We start from the raw sequence: 20,253 nt of genomic DNA on the forward strand, positions 1-20,253 counted from the left end.
CCAGTGCTAGAAATTCCACATTTCTGCGGAAGGACCAAGTCTACCCATAGATGGCAACCAACGTTAATTTCCCACGAATCAAGTCGTCTCTTTGTTGACCCTGGATAGATGGTGGCACAATTGACATTTTAAATCGCGACCTTCCAAATGTGAGAGACAAGTATTTCAACCGTGTCACCATCCTGGCCAGATCATTTATTGTCATCACTGCACCGCAATGCAAGAAAATCAGGGGCATCAATTGGGGATAAAAATAGATTGCAAATCAATTTACAACTTAATCGATTCCCAGTTGCGTGCACCCTATTGTGCTCTCTGATAGCACGACTGCACATCTGAATGCAACATAGTCCGGGTCAAAACTGCATGAAGATAAAACACCACCACAACATAAATGGTGGTTGTAAATGTGGTACGCGAGTGTCGCTCGAGTGGAGCGGTGGTGCAGGAGTTCGCGAAATGCGCCATGAACCCTGGCAACCCGAGTTCGATTACCGGCCACGGCTGAGAAATTTAGCAGAGTGACGTCTGAAAAGGTTCTGGGTACACCGCACCTCCCCTTCATCAACTGGCAGCGTTCAGGATGGTGAAGTATGGTTAGACGACCACCGTGACAACATGGATGACATGGGGAGGCATCCAGCAGTGGATTAAGCAAGGGCTTGGAATGTTAGTGTTGTACAAAGAGCTGTCAGTGTGTTCCCAAATTGTAGTAATTTGTTACACTCGTAATTACAAATTTTCGTAACAAACTGTGAATAAACACCATATTTTAATTACCTAGTAACATTTATCTGAAAATAATTACGGTATTTATATTGGCAGTTTGATTATAGCTGATGTTTTATTACCACCTAACAGCCAATTGAGAAAATACAACGGAGACTGGTACAAAAGATAAGGCGAGATGCAAACAAAAGTTTCAATACCATACACACATTTAGTGAAAATGTGTAGGAACTGGTCAATTTCTCTGGGCGTGGTGGTGTACGCCTGCAGTTCTCTGCTATGGAGGTGAGATTGATGGATAATGCAGACATTATGACTTTTGCGGGATTTCTTCCAGCACTTTCTACTCTCATGGCCATGGAAATTTGTAATTTCCACCGCTGATACAAGGCCACTAATGTGACATGAGATGGGTACCGTCTAAATGCTCGACTGAGCCGGAAGTTTCTTATCACTGTGGCTTAACCTCATGGCTTAAAAGGCAATTTTCTAAAATAACAATTTAAATATGTTCAGCACCAATTAACATGAATTTATTCATATGGTCATGTACACATGGACTAGGGGTCGCGCGTTCAGCGCTTGTTGCAGATGCTTTGCGGTTCGAACCCGGCAGGCCACGCTGGTTATAAATGCTGGTGGTCTAACTGTAAAATACATGCCACCTGCTTCTCTGCGGATGTTAAAGACCACGTGGCGTCATTCGAAATGAGGACCAACACCTCTGCCGTGGCTGATAATTGTTTTAACGCTGTGGGCACACTTGAAATGGATTTCTCCAAGACGAAGGTTCTATGCAGACCCACTGGCTATCAACAAAGATTTGTTTATGAAGCCATCCAGATATATAAACACAGACACAATTTAAACAGAGAAGATGGGCACAAACTGAGCAATCATTGGAAGGTAAAGTCATTACTGGCTGTGATGCTTCCATCCTACTTGCTTATGTTAGCAGTTATTTCCGACTCTCTGAGTTACATTACCCTGTTAAATGTCTTTACGTTAACAGGCTAAATGCCTCACTAACATAGCTGTTGCTCCCTTTTCCTCGATGCTGCGGTGGCGCTCGTTGTTGAATAGGCTGAATGTGTCTCATTAACACAGCCGCTGCTGCGGGAGCCATCTCACATTGACATGCTAATCTCTAATCTCAAGCAATACAATGGCTTCTTCAGCAATGGCTGAGGTATGCCTAGCTCTGCGATCTTACATTTGCTTGCAAATTCCATCTCTAGCCCCGCCCACTTACCCTTGGGTTGTACCCATCTCAAACCTATATAACCTCAGGCTACAGTCGCTCTCTCGCTATATTTCTTCCTGCCTCAGCAGTCCGCCTGCTGTCTTTTTTGCACCTGAAGACGATTGCTTGTTTTGCGATCGAAACGTCGTGATTTTTTTTATTATTTTATCATGTTTATATCTACGTGACTTTACCGAAAGACACAAAGAGTACTAACATAAACAATAGTTGTATTCCAAATGGTGAGCATCGGACAGTGTTTTTTTTTATTTCTATAATTTAATTGGGAACAGTGGACCAATCATTAGACATTTAATATTATTGAGTTTGGTTAAAGTTTGTGACAACAAATCTGTAGCTCAGCACGACATCAGAGCACAATCCATTCCCGACTCGAATTAGCGATTAAAACAGCCCCGTCCAATCCCTTCACGTTGTTATGTTAATCAACGTAAAAGTTTATAAAATCAATAACCTTTACGTCAGAAATGCATTTGCTAGCCCAATTAAACAAAGACAAAGATCCCCCGTATAGCCTTAACAGGCTGTTGGGGCAAGAGCTGTGAGTGAGTAGCACCTATGAAGGCCGGAACGGCACACGGGGGGCGGGCCAGCACCATGCTCGGACACAGACACATGCACACACAAAGGCAACGAACGGTCTTCTGTGTTGCCTTCTCGATTGTTAGAGCAAGTGCTGTTAGGGAGCACCTATTACAGCTTGGCATGGACCACACCACAAGCTGGTGGCATGGCCATGTATGTATGTTATATATATGTTTAACTTCTTTCACACCGTACGTAGCCAACCGCATAGAATCGGAGGTGTGGGGGAAGGACAACAAGCTAAACACAAAAAATTGTTCTAAAGAACTGAGTCTCCATTCTAGATTTAAAAGTGCATCGCTCCCAATGGCTACCAAATGCCAGAAGAAAGAGCGTTCCAGATGGCCACAGAAGTGCATCTGAGAGCGCGCGATGCAGCACCGTTGCTGGCCACAATTGTCTTACCACAGCGCTGATGTTGACACTGCCAACAGGAACTCAGTTAAGGCTGTGTAGAGGTTCAGGGGAGTTCAGACACTGTGCCACTGAAGTGATCTACGTCAGGGAAAAGCACCCAGGTATTGGGGATTGTGGTGTGCAGTGCATAGACAAATGGAGCACTATTCCTCAAACACACACAGACGAGTTGGGCAAACACATGCACACACATCAACAGAACAACCACTGGAGTTGAAATAACACTCTCACCCTGAACAAAAATGTATACCTTATTTGATTTACTGTCTTTATCAACTTGCCAACAATTTTGTCCTATGCACAATTTTCTTTTGGCAACTATGTGGCTAAAATATTGGCAGCGTACAGCGACTGCAATAACCTAATGCATCTTCAAATACTCATTATTCAGAGCTGCTCTGGGCAAAGGCAGTAGCAATATGACATTTCGCTCTCTGTTATGAACATGCGCCGAACACACGGCTCCAAGAGCCACGTTCTTGCTCAGACGTGGCCAGGAAAAACCCATCACGGAACCAGTGGGGCATGAAAACCAATGTCATTTATGTGTGCACGTACGTACGTTTGAACTTTCTTCGCGCTTGCAACCGTGCTATGGTTGAACAAGTTCGTGACCATCAACGTAACAAAACGCAGAAGATGCTTCACCACTTTGGCCGTCAACGGACACCGCCTTGCAACTTGAAAGTACAACTTAAAATAGACGAGCCTTTCGAGCAGTGGGCAAGCGCCGCAGGGGTTGAACATGCGTGCGTTTAAGGCTGAATGCCCACATTATCACCTGCTTGGGTAACACCTGTGGCAAAATTGCTATGTTCCGTGAATACAAATTATATTTTGATTTCAAGAAAGTTTTTTTCATTTTTACTTTTGGTGCAAATATTATTATTATCACGGTGCTGTGAGTTCTCTACTCACAATGAAATTTGTTGAGATTTCAAATCATGCTCATGGCTAAACTCAATCCATCACTCCGTCAGGGTAGATCAAAATACGTACCGCTTTGCGCGGGAAGTACATATTACCTGCCTCATGCACCAACTTGCCTCCAGACAGATATGTGGAATTTCCACTGCTGAGCACCGGTCCACTTTGCATGTCATTTAGCTCGCATGAAGTGCACCGCTTAAAATCAATAAACAATGTTCATATCCTATTAATGTCAGTAAACGTACAACTTTGCGATTCATTAAATGTGTATGTTTTATTAAAAAATATACATGTTATAATTTGGATTTCTATAGTTTAAGGGTAGGTTAGACCAATCAGGACATACACGTGGAATTGACGACTGATTTTTCAAACTCACGACTCAAAGTCACTCAGATGGGTTTGGTACCTTCATTAAGACCAATATCAACAAATGAAGGACCAGTATTGAGCTGTCTCGATTTAAGCTGACACTAATAACGTTCACTGCAGTGACAGTAGAAATATTGCGATGTGTTTGGGATTGTTGCATGCCGCTGTGGCATGTGCACAATGACGGTGAAGATGGCTAGCAGGATAAATGTAGTAAAATATAAACATGGTTATAAACTGAAGAACGTGCACATTTGTTGATTTTAATATATATGAGGATCGTGTAGACTGTGATGCAAGCATCCTTAAAGCTAACCAAATCAATATTCAGGAAAAGTTAGGCACGTTCCGAATGAGGGAAGATTACAAACACAGGCATAGGATTGGCATTCAGAGGTTGGACAGCAAGGGGAATACGTGAGGCCAGATGCAGATGTTAGCGGTGCTGGGATTTTCCACGTAAACCCTGGTGGCTGGGTGTCCGGGCATCATTCGTTCTGTGGGCGTGGTGGCCATCAACAACGGTGGCCCTCGACGATGTCCTGATCCCCTGGCGGCTCCATGCACCGGTACAAAACGCGCAATCGGGGGGGTGGGGTCGTGTACCTGCAGAGCCAGGTGTGCCGAGGAGTAGGGATTGTCGCGCGTGGACAGGAAGCCACTGAGCACGGCAAGGTGCGACGCGGAGAGCACGGAGCTCGCCAGCACGGCCGCGTGCATCCCGAACGGCAGCATGGTGTATGTCACAAACACCACGAAGAGGAAGAAGGACACCTGCAAGCGGGCGCACACACACGGTGGCAAGGAGGCAGTGAGCAACAACATCGATCGGCAGTAGCACGTACACATTCATATGTGTATACAAACGTATGTGCACAAGGAAGACAACATTTAAAGATCCTCTGCGCAGCCTACAGAGGTTGTTGGGGCTAGTGCTGTCAGAGAGCCCCCTATGAAGGCCAACACGGCACACAAGGGGGTTCCAGCACCACACCCGACCACCTCTGTCTCCCCAGTGCCAATATTCACCCACCGCACCAGGTACTTATTTTGAGACTGAGTCTACCTAGAGGAGGTCCAGGACTGGTTCAGACAATCATCACTCGTGTTGGTGGTGGCCGTGAGCGGGAATCTAACTCGGGGTCGCAGGGTTGGTAGCGCAGCATGCTAACCACTGCGCCATCGCTTCCTACACACACACCCTTACCCATCCTCACCCCCCAATGTCACATCTCTCAGCCCGTGCTCACCCCTCTCTCCCGCCAACAATCACTCTCTCCGATTACCTTTCTCCTCTCTCCTGAGTCGAACTAGAGGGAGATCTTAGATCGGGTCAAGCATCACACGCGTACGTTAGCTGTGGCCTGGAGCGCAGTGCGCTAACCGCCACCGCTTCCCACATGCAAGCCCGCACATGTGCACACAAAGACAGAGATTCCCCCATGTAGCCTCGTGAGCACCAGTTTAGGACAGCATGGCATACAGGAAGTGGTGCATTTCGCACCACATCTAATATTCACGCTATGCACACGTTAATTATGTTGGGCTAAGGTTTACGGCTGAGTTGATCGTGGGGAAACCCCAGTAAAGATCTATACTCCTACCCCTGCTGCTCTTGGTGTTTACAGTCAGGAGTCGAGCCAGGTCATTTGGACCGCAGTGCAATAGAACTACATTTTCAAGGAAACATTTTTTTTTATTTTACCAGGTAAGGCCCGCTGAGCTATGTATCTCTTTTTCAGAAGCGACCTGGCCACAAATAACAGCTCAATGAAGTGGCTTTTTAGCCAAATACTCTAAACGCATGTTTCTAAATGTCGAGGGAAAAACAAGAGGTCCCGGAGAAAAATCAATGCGATCACGGGATGAACATGAAAACTCCAGATATACAGGCGTCAGGGTTGAACCCATGACCTCCTGTATACCAGACAAGGGAGTTAACATCTCGCCACCACGGCACCCCAATGGTGCACCAACTACTGAGCAACTGCTCCCCCACTCGCGGACACAAGCACGCACACACGTGCAGAGCAACAATTCAATTAGGGCGAGTACTGCGTCTAAGGAAATACAAAGTCTAATGCGTGTTGGACACGGCTTCTTGCCTCAAAAGGCTCAAAGTGTTCGTGGCAGTGCACCGTGCTTGCACCACTGAAATTCCGCCTTCACATCCCGGCTACAAATAAATAATTAAGCAAGTGCACAGAAATCACAACAACAAAAACATTTATATAATCGTTTTCACCTATTCCAACGTGGTCCAACTCTGAGAGAGAAACTGCATAAATATTGGGCGACTCGCATGCAGCAAACAACTGTACATTTGTAATGTAGTAACTCCACGGGAGACGACTTCACGGGTAACACACTCTTTATTTTATCAAACTTGGTTACAGGTGACTAACACCTACTTTGTATCTCGGGTGACAAACACCCACTTAGCTACTTGGCGACTAACGCCCACTGAGCTACTCGGATGACCAACATCCACTTAGTACTCGGGTGACAAACACCCACTTAGCTACTTGGCGACTAACGCCCACTGAGTTACTCGGATGACCAACATCCACTTAGTACTCGGGTGACAAACACCCACTTAGCTACTTGGCGACTAACGCCCACTGAGCTACTCGGATGACCAACATCCTCTTAGCTACTTGGCGACTAACGCCACTGAGCTACTTGGATGACCAACATCCACTTAGTACTCGGGTGACAAACACCCACTTAGCTACTTGGCGACTAACGCCCACTGAGCTACTCGGATGACCAACATCCACTTAGCTACTCGGCGACTAACGCCACTGAGCTACTCGGATGACCAACATCCACTTAGCTACTCGGCGACTAACGCCACTGAGCTACTCGGCTTCACTAGGTCTTCAGCTCCGTCTTCGGGTCTTCAACTGGGTAACTCTCCCCGAGTGCTCTCGCGCGTCCCCCTTTATACCCCACCTGCGGACGTCGCTGCGAGCACCCACTTATTCGACCAATCGCCGGGCGCTGGCTACGATCCTCTTTTCCCACATCTCATCGTGCCTCACCACTCACTCCGCGCCGCCTCGTCATCTGTCACTCCCGGCGCGCGCGTCCACACCACGCCCACAACGCGTGCCCAACCCCGCACCCCGCGCCGCCCCGTGATCCATCACTGTCACAGTCGGCGCACGTCAATACCACCACTACATCACCCCCTACCACATAGCTCGCAGCCGCCCCGGCTGCTACAAAAATATACAAACCCTCCCTGTGTGCCCCGTAACACAACACAACAACAAGAACAACAACTAAGCTAACAACACAACACGACGCGAACACCACCATCCGCAACCCTCAACCAATGCCACCGCGACAATAGAACAATATATACAAACCGGCGAGTGACAATAGCAATGTGTATACAAAAAAAATAAATGGAAATTTTTTTTTTTTCTTTCGACTCGTGCAGTGTCCCCTTTTCTTCCGAGCGTCCCTACAACGGGACATTACCCCGGCAGAGGGGAACACCGGGCGAGCTCGGTGTAGAGCACAAAAAAACCGTCCTCATAAAAATTGTTGAGACCTAGCCCGAGTCCGCCTTGCCGGTCCGTCGTACGGCACCAGACGCGGTTGAACGTCCGGTGGTGCCGGCGGTTCAGGAAGACATCGGCCAGGCATCGAGGACTCGTGCGTGCCCCGGGGTTCAGGCTCTCGACGGTCAGCAGCCGTCAAGCCCGAGGCACCTGGAGGTGGGTCAGGTGGAGACACGTGAGGATCAGCCTGCGACACCTCCCTCCCCGAGTCGACGGTCACATCACACGCCCGGTCGTCACGGCACAGAACGGGGTCACACGGTGCCGCATAGGGCTTCAGTCGGGAGGGGTGCACATACCAACGGCGTTTCCCCCATTTAATCTGTATACTCTGGGGCCGTGCAACCCGCACAATTTCCACCGGTCCCCTCCAAGGTCTCAACAACTTGGGGGACGTAGCCAACGGTGCATGTGGACAATGCAGCCAGGCCTTATCGCCTGGTTTCCAATCATGCGTATGCACCCTCCGCTCATGCAATTTCTCGTTTGCAATTTGCCGCGACCGCGAATTCAACCTTGCCCCCTCCCGCGCTTCAGTCAATTTGGCGATATTAAATTTGATGTGGTCTGCCAATTTAGATTTTGCACGTGGCTGGGAAATCCCCAGTTGGACGTCCATGGCCGGATCGGCCTCCCGCCCATACATGAGAAAAAATGGAGAAAACCCTGTCGCCGCATGAGGGGCCATTCGATAGGCCGCGAGTACCCCCGGCACCTGTAGGTCCCAATCAACCTGATCGTCGCAGACCTGTTGGCACAACATAGACGTAATCGTTCTGTTCAGACGCTCAACCATCCCGTCAGTCTGCGGGTGGTAGGGGGAAGTACGCACTTTCTTTGTACCCAACAGGTCGCACACCTCGCGCAACAAAACGCTCGAAAAATTCTTCCCTTGATCCGTCAGCAAGCGTTCGGGGGCGCCCTTGTCCAACACATAACCCTGGACAAAGGCGTCCGCCACCGCCGCAGCCGACTGGTTGGCGAGCGGCCATGCCATAGGCCATCGGGTGAAGTATTCCACGCCAACCAGCAGGAACCTATTTCCCCTTGGTGTAACCGGAAAGGGCCCCAAGATGTCCAACGCTACCAATTCGTTTATACGCGAAACCTGAATGGATTGCAGCGGTGGATTAGCTGCCAATGGTGGCGGTTTCCTTTTGGCGCACCCTACGCATCCCTTAAGAATATTCGCCACGTCGTTACCCATCCCCGGCCAATAATAGTCTCGCTGGATTAGGGCGAGCGTTTTGTGAAAACCCAGATGCATGAGCCGTTCATGAGCTGCCAGAACAACCCTACCCCGCATAGCAACAGGCACCACGAGCACGTGACGCCGGGACATGTTGTCCCACCTCATCAACAGGCCCTGTCTGCACACCCAGGAACCGACCCGCGCCTCCCCTTGTTCGGGAGCGCCAACTTTCCGACGCAGCGTAAGTAGGGAGCTGTCGGACATCTGGAGGCGGCCCCACTCAATGAGGGGCAACGACAACAGCGAATCCCTCCCCGTGGGGGCGTCCTCTCCCGGGGTGTCAGTGGCGGCGAGCGCAACTCCCGGGGTGCCGGCGACCGGGGGTTTGCACCGCGCTGATCCCAACAACATGTGCAGTCCGTGCACGGCGGCAACCGCGACAAGGCGTCCGCGTTTGAGTGCCGCAACCCTTTTCGGTAAATCGTCGTGAATTGGTAGTCTTGAAGGACCTCCAACCATCGGGACAATTGGCCCGATGGCTGCGCCACGCGCATAGCGTATTGTAGAGCCGCATGGTCCGTCCGGACCGTAAAATGACGGCCGTAAAGATACGGCCTGAATTGCTGTGTAAAAAACACAATGGCTAACAATTCACGACGAGTTACGCAATAGCGTTGTTCTGCGGGGGAAAGAACCCTACTACCGTAGGCGACCACCCGTTCAACCCCCCCGACCAACTGTGAGAGCACCCCCCCGATACCCGTATTGCTGGCGTCCGTGTCAAGCAAAAACGGTTGTGTGAAATCGGGGTAACACAAGGGGGGAGCCTGCACCAAAGCGTCACGGAGGGAGCAGAACGCATCCTCCTCCTCTGCCCCCCAGTGAAACCTCACACCCTTAGCCGTCAAAGCGTGCAGGGGCTTGGCTATGGTGGCAAATTGCTTGACAAAACGACGGTAATAGGAGGCAAAACCAATGAAACTACGAACCTCCGTGACCGAGGTTGGCGTTGGCCATGAGCTGACGCAATGCGTCTTAGCAGGGTCCGTCGAGATCCCTGAACGACTCACGATATGGCCCAAATACCTGACCGATTCCCGAAGCAGAAAACATTTAGCCGGTTTAAATTTTAGCTTAGCGGAACGCATCCTGAGGAACACCGCTCTCAGTCGCTAGAGGTGCTCCTCGAAAGTCCGACTAAAGACGATAATATCGTCAAGATAAATCAAACAGGTATCCCATTGGAGGCCCGACAAAACCAATTCCATGAGTCTCTGGAACGTGGCGGGAGCGGAATGTAAGCCCATGGGCAAACGGTTGAATTCAAAAAGGCCCCCAGGTGTCCGGAAAGCAGTTTTAGGTTTAGACTCGTTATCGAGTGGCAATTGCCAAAATCCAGAAAGCAGATCGAGTGTGGAAAAAAACTGCGCTCCCGCCAAGGCATCCAGCGACTCATCCATCCTGGGGAGCGGATACGCATCCGCCATCGAGATTTTGTTTAAGCGGCGGAAATCGACACAAAACCGCAAGGACCCGTCCTGTTTCTTTACTAGGACAATAGGAGCACCCCACGGACTAGAAGAGGGCGAAATGATATCGGCCGCCAACATATCATTAACCGCCGATTGCACATGTTCCTTCTCGGCCGGGCTGAGCCGGAAGGGATTCTGACGAATAGGGGCCGCGTCCCCTGTAGCTATGTGGTGGCGCAACAGGTCAGTGCAGCCGATATCGTACTTATGTTTGCTGAACACGTCAGCAAACTCGATGAGCAAACCCCTCAATGCTCCCAATTGCACCCCGGACAAGTTAGCAGAACCCGCACACAGCGAGTCCAACCACTCAGTCCCCTCATCACTTTGAGGATGCGACTCGACAGTAAAATCTGCTTGAGCCACGAGCCGTTCCTCAACGGGCAGCGGCGCGGCGTGAGCCAGCACCGTTCCCTGCGCAATTACGGCCGGCCGCGACCCCGTATTCAGGACCATTACGAACGGCTCACTGTCCCCTCTCACCACGGTTTGAGCAACCGCTAAGTCGAGGCCCTTACTGGCTCTGTTTGACGGCCCCAACAGCACCCCCTGTGCCTCCGCACCCACCTCGAGTGGCTTCCTGAACCGAAGGGGTACTAACATTTGCGATCCCGGGGGTACCCGTACAGTGTGAGTCGCCAGCGCCTGCACCGTCGCACAAACCGTGCGCACTTTGATAGGGCTCGACAAGAAGGCAACCCGCCGACCTGACGGAAGCTCTATGCAGGCCTGATCAATAAGAATTTTGATGGGCATTTTTGACAAAAAGTCCGTACCTAGCAAACAGGGAACGGCCAGCGATGATGATACAAAAATAGGGCCCGCTAATTTAATGTCCCCAATGCAAATAGTCGCCCGAATCTGGCCGATGATCCCCAGGGATCCCCCATTCGCCGCATAAAATGGCACGTCTACCGGCAGAAGGGGTCTACTTTGGACGGGAAGAATGTTATAAATAAGGTCCGAGATGATGGTGGCCGACGCACCCGTGTCAACAAGCACCCGGACCTCAACCCCGTCAATGAACCCCGTTACCACGGACGACCCGGCTGACGCAGCCACGATCCTGTGGGCCAATTGGGACCACTCGACTGCTTGCGGGCCGCGTACGGACCCCCCTCGCCGAATTGAACCCCCGGCACCCAGCCGCGAACCCCCCACCGCGAAGCGGCGACCCGAATGTGCCGTGTTTGTGGACCGAACGTGTGAGGTGCCGCGACTTGCCGGGTTTTGTTGGGATGACTTGTGGCCCTGGTCGTCGTCCCGACGTGGTCCTGCGGCGCGCGGACGCGGGGCCCGGCACCCGGCTGCGACGTGACCCCGAAGGCCGCAGTTGTAGCAGACGACGGACGTCGTAGGTTTCGGTTGCTCCAGCTTGCGGGGCGAACGTGTGGGCGAACGACCTCCCGTTCTCCACTCCCCCGGACACGATGCAGCGAAGCCCCGCTCCTGCACCGCAGCTGGCTGAGGTTCGGCGATCGTGGCGGCCAGTGCCGCATTCCCCGGCCATTTGCAGACGACCCCCGGCTTGCGTTTGAGGACCTCGTACGCGTGAATGCTCGTGGCGATCGCCAGGGAGCAGATCTCCATCTCGTCTGCCACGTTGATGGGGACCCCCAACTCGTGGGCCAACACCAGCAGCTGCTCCGTCACCATGGCGTCCTTCCCCTCCTTATCCATGCGGGGAAAAGCCGCGTCCGCCAAGGCGAGCAGTGCCGTGCGGTAGGCTAGCGTCGTTTCCCCAGCCACCTTCCGCCGATCGTAGAACTGGTGGCGGCACGTGGAGGGCGGCCCGAACACCTTCGCCATCAGGTGTAGTGCGGCCTGGAGCGTAGAGCGGGACGACCTTGCAGCAGATGTGAAGGCTGCAAGCGCGTCGTCGTCAAGCATCGCTGGCAACGCACGCAGGGCAGTGGTGTCGGACCACCCCGACATCTCCTGATGAGCGAGGAACCTTCGTTGGAAGGCTCCCCAGTCGCCCCCATCCGCCTTGAACGCCGACAGCGCGGGCAATCTTTGCTGGAGGACCCGATCGTCGTCGACGTCGGAGAGATTTTCCCGCGCTCCGCTGGAGTTGTGTAAAATGTCGGCTCGGTTGTCAGGCGCAAAATGGAGGGCTCCGGCGCGCGCCGATGACGTGGGCTGCGCTGCGCGGAGGTGTCCGGCCACGTGGCGTCCGTCTTTCCCGCCAATCGGTGGCGGCCCCCCAAAAACGGCGGCAACTTCCAGGCTTTTGGCGCGAAGCGCCCTTTGGCGGGAATCCTCCACCGTCGCTTCCTCCACGACCCCCGCAGCCGTTTTTCCGCTCGCCGGAACGGAGATGTCGGCCAAGACAGCGGCGGCGGCGAGTAGCAACTCCGCCAAGCGGACGTGCGCGTCCTGGAGGCCGGTGTCGGAGGCAAGCGGAGCGTCGGCCATCACCGCGAAGTGCTGCATCGGCGGCAACTCCTCGTCCTCTACTCCCGAGGTCGGTGTCCCTGGTACGCCGTCGTCATCCCGACCTCGCTCGTGGGTACGGGTAGTCTTCCTTGTGTCCATACTTCTTGAAGACAGGTTTACTTCTGACGCCAGTTGTAATGTAGTAACTCCACGGGAGACGACTTCACGGGTAACACACTCTTTATTTTATCAAACTTGGTTACAGGTGACTAACACCTACTTTGTATCTCGGGTGACAAACACCCACTTAGCTACTTGGCGACTAACGCCCACTGAGCTACTCGGATGACCAACATCCACTTAGTACTCGGGTGACAAACACCCACTTAGCTACTTGGCGACTAACGCCCACTGAGTTACTCGGATGACCAACATCCACTTAGTACTCGGGTGACAAACACCCACTTAGCTACTTGGCGACTAACGCCCACTGAGCTACTCGGATGACCAACATCCTCTTAGCTACTTGGCGACTAACGCCACTGAGCTACTCGGATGACCAACATCCACTTAGTACTCGGGTGACAAACACCCACTTAGCTACTTGGCGACTAACGCCCACTGAGCTACTCGGATGACCAACATCCACTTAGCTACTCGGCGACTAACGCCACTGAGCTACTCGGATGACCAACATCCACTTAGCTACTCGGCGACTAACGCCACTGAGCTACTCGGCTTCACTAGGTCTTCAGCTCCGTCTTCGGGTCTTCAACTGGGTAACTCTCCCCGAGTGCTCTCGCGCGTCCCCCTTTATACCCCACCTGCGGACGTCGCTGCGAGCACCCACTTATTCGACCAATCGCCGGGCGCTGGCTACGATCCTCTTTTCCCACATCTCATCGTGCCTCACCACTCACTCCGCGCCGCCTCGTCATCTGTCACTCCCGGCGCGCGCGTCCACACCACGCCCACAACGCGTGCCCAACCCCGCACCCCGCGCCGCCCCGTGATCCATCACTGTCACAGTCGGCGCACGTCAATACCACCACTACACATTCATCATGAAGGTACCCGATCTCGTGTTGGATAGGAGATGCTTCGCAGAAATCACTCCTACGCGATTTGTAATCATGTGACGACGCGATCAGGGTCCATGCCGAAGCCATTACACCTCACCGACTTTCCCTTCCCTTTCGCACTTCCTCAGACACGTAGTCGACACCGAACCCCCAAGGTCAACTCTCCAGAGTCTCACCACCACCAGCATCACCATCTCTGTCTTCAGGTCTTCCCATGATCTTATCTTATGCTTTATATTTATAGAGCGCCTTAGCTCAAGGCGCTTTACATAATTTTAAAAAACGGTAACAAAAATAAGAGTTATTTAGATGGCAAGGGGGTGTGCAAGGGCCGAGGAAGGAGTGACCGTAGCAGAGGGTACAAGGGGGTCACGAGAGGGCTATAGGGGAGGGATGGGATGGAGTGGAGGAGCGAGGGGAGAGAAAGGGAATGGGCAATGGAGAAGAGGTGAGGCTTTGAGAGAGGAACGAAAGGAGGTTAATGTACAGGAGGAGTTGATTCCAGCGGAGGGGTGCAAGGACGGAGAAGGATCGAAAAACCGGATTGGGCCCAGAGAGAAGGAGGGACAGAGAGAGACGGAAAAGATTGTGAACGAAGAGGACGAGAGGGGACATAGATGAAGATGACAGAGGCAAGATGAGGTGGGGCAAGACCATGGAGAGAAATTTGAAAAGCCAGCGGTGTAGTAAATGGGAAGCCAGTGAAATTGAAGGAGGAGAGGGCGAAGTGTGATAATTAAATATGAGTTTGAAAATAAACAGCGTGGAAGCATTTAGAATTTGTTGGTAGGGAGTGAGAGCGTAGGCAGGGAGACCAAGAAGAACAGAGTTAATGTTGAATGGATGCGAGCAGTAGTGGCGATGTGCGTGGAAAAACTGATGGCACAGTCAAAGATGACATCAAGGTTGAGGGCAGAGGAAGCGGCAGTGAGGGAGAGAGGAGGGAAACAGATGGTAGGAATGGCGACACGCCGGAAAGGGCCGTGTCAGTAACCTGCCTCAATCATTAACATGTCCCTTACATTGCAACCCTCCTTTCCGATTACATCAATAACAATTTGCAGTCACATTGGGACTTCCACGTTGATTACCCTTTCCTGCCATTTACTTTTTGTATCCCTTCATGCACCTAATTTCACAAGACCGTACACAGGTTAAAGACATGATTTTGGCTTTAAGGAAAAGCAAGCGGGCTTGGCCAGGACTATCCTCGCTAGAATGGGGATGGCAGTGAGGCGGAAACAACGGCGGTGTGGCAGCCAAAAGAGTCAATGCGTCCAACGGTAACGTCCGCTACGGAGATGGAGCAATGAAATCAGCCTGTTCAGGATTGTGCTTGGGTAGACTGTTACATCGCAGGATTGTGAGTGATGGATTGGGAGAATCCTTCATCCAGCAGTGGCTAATGATTATGATCATCATCATATTCAAAGGCCAGCATCTCCTTTTCTCCTTGCGTTTTGAAGCCTACCTCTCCGATCCATATGGAAACATATCCATCACTCCTGCTTCAAACTTCACCTCCACACAGCACAGTTGACATCTCCGCTTTCAGAAACCCATCGCCTTACCATTCCTGCAGTGTGTTTGTTGTTTGCCATTAATTCTTAAGTATAAACCCAAAATCATTATAAAAGGTAATTTTTACAATAATAAAAAGCATGGGGGTTAACACATTGCAGCAAATGAGAGCCTTGATAAAGTAGCGTGTGAGCCTACCAGGGAACCTGGGGTTTCGAGCTACAGGGAACGCATGCAGAAAACATTTTCTTCATGCTGGGAAATTGTTTCCAAAACAACCGGTCATGGTTGAACGGGTTAAACTCAATCAGTCGTGACTTACCCGTGCACCAATAAAATGATAAAGTATCCCAAAAGCTTCAAAGATGCTTCATATTGTGAAAAGTGTTTTTTTTGTTTTCGTCTCACATTGCAAATAAATGGGTTGCATTGCAAATACATTGGTAATCCTGGTTTCACTAATAGCACATCGCATTTATATTTGTTATCTGTGTGGCCAGGTGGCCAGTGATTTTAATGCACAACTCGCAATGGCAAGGGTGTGAGTTCACATCCCAGGTCGTGAGTTCAAATCCTCGTGAGTAGAATGCACAACTAACAATGGCAACGGTGTGAGTTCAAATACCGGGTTGTGAGTTCAAATCCTGGCGAGTAAAATTAACAACTCACAATGGCAAGGGTGTGAGTTCACATCCCAGGTCGTGAGTTCAAATCTTCGTGAGTAGAATGCACAACTAACAATGGCAAGGGTGCGAGTTCAAATGCCGGGTTGTGAGTTCAAATCCTTGCGAGTAGAATGCACGACTCACAATGGCAAATGGTGCGAGTTTGATTAGGCCCGCCATCCTTTTGTCGACTCCCTTTCACTTCCCTTGATAAAACGGCCACCACTTTGTGAGAAGTCAACGGGAGTCCAGAATGCTAATAGAGATAATGAAAGGAGACACTTCGGCTTTACCACCTGCACTACTAAAACACTGAGACATCTATCATATGCCAGCTGCTTGCCCAGTTGTCAGTGCTTTGGTTGAGACTGTTGTATGTGCCACTATATTTCACATCAAATGGCCATGCACGGGGCTGGAACTCAAAACCTCAGCAGTGCTGCCTCAAGAGCAAGGGTAGTCCTTGGTTGCAGTAAAGCCTCTCTAACCATCGAGGCTATGCAGTTGTGTCCCATGCAGTTGTGTCTCAGCTGTGCTGTGGGCAGGATACCAGTTGGAGGAACTAAAATCCAGCAAATTATCAATTAATTTTATTCTGACTTCCTGGAATTTGCTTGAAGATGCTTCACGCAGTTTCAAGTGAAACGTTTAATCGAATGGCTAAAATAATAATAAATGGAGTGTTGCCAAACGCGTGGTACCACGGGGCAACGCCATTTGTTTGGATATGTTGGTTGGTGGTGGGTCTTACGAGAATAATGTGGCCAGATAATTTTGTGGCCTGACCCAAGTCAAATATGACTAATAACATTGAGTGTGAAATTCTACTACCCGTCACGTTTACCTAAATGTAATGTGGCGTATTTTTTAAATGCGGTCTTTGGATGCCACGGTGGTATGTTAACTACGTCGCCTGGTATACAGGATGTCGTGGGTTAGATCCCAACCCTGGTGACTGCATATTTAGAGTTTACATTTTCTCCCTGTAGGCGTGTAGATTATTCTCCGGATCCTCCGGTTTTTCCCTCCACATTCATAAACATGCGTTAGAATATTTGGCTGATGTACATTTCCACGTGATCAGCCACTTTGTTGGGCTATCATTTGTGGCCAAGTCACTTTTGAATATGAGCTGTATATCTCAGTAGGTCTTACCTGGTAAAATAAAAAAAAATGTTCATAGTTTTATAGATTTAGGTGATGAGGTGGGGAACATCAACTCTCTGTACTTGATTCGACCACATGCGGCTGTCTGAATTTGAGCTCGGCTTCTCCTGCGCAAGCAATGGCTAATCCCCCCCCCCCACCGTTAAGTGTTTTGATGGAAACATTTATTTGCAACAATCAAGCCATTCGAAGCAAAAAAAAACGGCGTATCTCTCGAGACAAATTCCACTTGCCATTTTCTGTGTGAATTGCAGGATATGAGAAAGGGGCAAACGAGAATAGGACGAGAGAAGGTGGCAGGAGTGACGAGTGGCGAGGGGGAGGGGTGTACCCATTTGTGTCAAGTGGGGGAGGTGAGGCAATTTGGATTAAGGAGGTTGGAGCTGAGGAGGCTGACAAGCGAGCAGCGAGTGGTGAGTGCATTTTTTTTCTTCGACCGTGCACGATGGAACCGGAGTGTACGAAGATAAACCTCAAGCGTACGTGAAGTTACCAGTTCAAAATCAACGCGCAGATATGTCAGAAAGATAATTGCCAACCCGTAGCCGTGGAGACGGCCGCCTGACGCACGTTGTGATCCCTGCGTGATCCATTAACTCCGCGCTCAAAATGGCGCCTTACAGGTGCCCTTCCCCCCCCTGCTGTGGCAACCAGCAATGCGCGATCTGACAGTCATTTGCTTTTAACAAAGGACCTCACTCTTGCGCCGCCCGATGGTAACACGGAGAGGAAATTGTAAAAAAAATCCCATAACGTTGAAGGAAAGAAAAAAATCTAATTAATGATGTCTACCATCTGGATAGTGAGATACTGTCATCCTGTCATCACTGCCCCTGTCATGCAGTATTAACCCGCCCCCCCTCCTGCCAGACACCACATCAGATACTCGGGCTACCTTTTATGCTGCTTAGCAAGCCCGAGAGTAATTTATAATGTATGTCGCTGAAACACTGATATATGCACGCTTCATCCGCCCTATTAAAATTTACGAAACCCCCTTTCTTCCTTTGTCTTTTGTTCCACACAACAAAGGCTGCTTGTGAAATAATGTATCTTTGCAATAGGTAAGCAAAAATACTTGAAACATTATTCATGGTTAAATAGTGCATATCATTTTGAAGTGGTAATTTCCCCAAATTGCTAAACACATTTCATGCAAAACTATTTCAGCGTGACTAAACATTATACCCACACATATATAGGCTAGCGATGAATTAATCGTTGGTAAAAAAAACGATCTTTAGAAATACAGATCCATTTGTCTCCAATCACACGACAATCATAGATAACGATCATAGATAACGATATACCATAATGGAAATTTTTTCAGGTCAACCAACCATTTGAGAAAGCAAAATGTATGAAAGAAAATTACCATTGGCCGCATATCTCAGAAAAGATGAATGCATTTTAATACCATTGTGCTTGGATTGCTGGATCATTAATATGAATTTGATTCCGTGGAAATTGATGAATTCATCCCCGCTTTAAAAAAACGAGGCTTAATAAAAACACATGAAAATTATCAAAATAACTTATGTAAATGGAAGAGCTTCACACATTGTTACTTTGTATGGCTCACATAGAGAGTAACCATTGGAGATTCACTTGCAAGTAACGGGCCAATTAATTGCTGTCTGAGAGTTGGTGAATTGCATATACACCCGCTGATTTATTCATCCACCCACTCAACCACTCACCCACGTGCTCACACACCCATCCACTCACCTACTTGTTGACCCACCCACTCACTCACCGACGTATTCACCCATCGACTCAGCCACTCACCCAACAGCTCACCCACCACCCAACTCACTCACCCATCCACCAACTTGCTCACCCACTCACTCAGCCACCCACCTACACACTCAGCCACTCATCGCCTTCAAATTTATTTTTGGGGTAGTACGAGGTTATACACTCCATAGTTTGGAGTTCAGAGCCGCAGTCTTACACAGCATAAAGATTCTCTGATTCTCCACTTGTGCATGAGATAATGCAAGTATATGACCATGTGCGATAGTAATGGTATGGGGAGGCATTCATCCATCCAGCAGTGGATTGATCATGGCTAATGATGCTCACGACTATGACTCCTTGATCAAACTTTCAAAGCAAAAATTGTTATTGATTATCCAGGACTATCATAAGGAATTTCTATGATGCTGGTAGCCATTGATAACAAAAAATAGCAATATTCAACCACATTCTGCAAATTTTCTAGATTAGCGCAATGCTAATTTTCCCATTACTACCCAATCCATTGTAGCACTGCCAGCGCTAAACACAGGCTAGTTCCGGGTCAGGTGCTACAGAGTTAAACAGATGTGTGAGTGCACACGAGTGACAAAGAGGTCAGGTGGGAGAGTAATCACGGTTGGCATAGCGGCACTACAAAAAGACACCGCGCGGAATGCAAAATGTGATGGCGGAAAGGTACGAGGGAAAAAAATCGATCGGAGCATCCCCCACTCGGTCGGAGATCCATTATCCACCCTCCCCCACAGCCCTCTCCTCCGCCGCCACCATCATGCGAAGACGCGTAAACGGTGGCAGGTGATGTGTTTTACTCAGAGGGGGAGAAAAAACTCCTGCGAATGGGAGACTCAGAGAAGAGAATTCTTTTTGTTTGATTTTTTTTCCAAATCTGAGACGTGCCTGCTTCTTCAAGGGTCCGAGAGTAATCTTGTTACCGGTCATCAAGGCTGCAGATATCCACTTAGCATCAAGGTTACCATTTTTAGACATCAAATAGGGCTGAGGTGGAATTACTGGAGGCTGAATGCATTTGTCGTAGATAATGGCTCAATGGCAATCTTTATTGCGAATTAGTTTGGCCGTGCGGA

At 49.9% G+C, this 20,253-nt stretch overlaps 1 protein-coding gene across 4 annotated transcripts in view; it reads right to left on the minus strand.

The window, feature by feature from the left end:
• ADCY2 (adenylate cyclase 2) overlaps positions 1-20,253 on the minus strand; it is a 300,516-nt gene that overhangs the window by 184,334 nt on the left and 95,929 nt on the right. For all 4 annotated transcript variants that reach the window (XM_078864180.1, XM_078864181.1, XM_078864182.1 and 1 more), the window contains one exon: positions 4,904-5,071. In XM_078864180.1, the coding sequence (XP_078720306.1) occupies positions 4,904-5,071 (168 nt within the window). The remainder of the gene's footprint in view (positions 1-4,903; positions 5,072-20,253) is intronic.

This window comes from Lampetra fluviatilis, chromosome 17 (genome assembly GCF_964198595.1).
Source record: "Lampetra fluviatilis chromosome 17, kcLamFluv1.1, whole genome shotgun sequence".
Lineage (NCBI taxonomy): Eukaryota > Metazoa > Chordata > Hyperoartia > Petromyzontiformes > Petromyzontidae > Lampetra > Lampetra fluviatilis.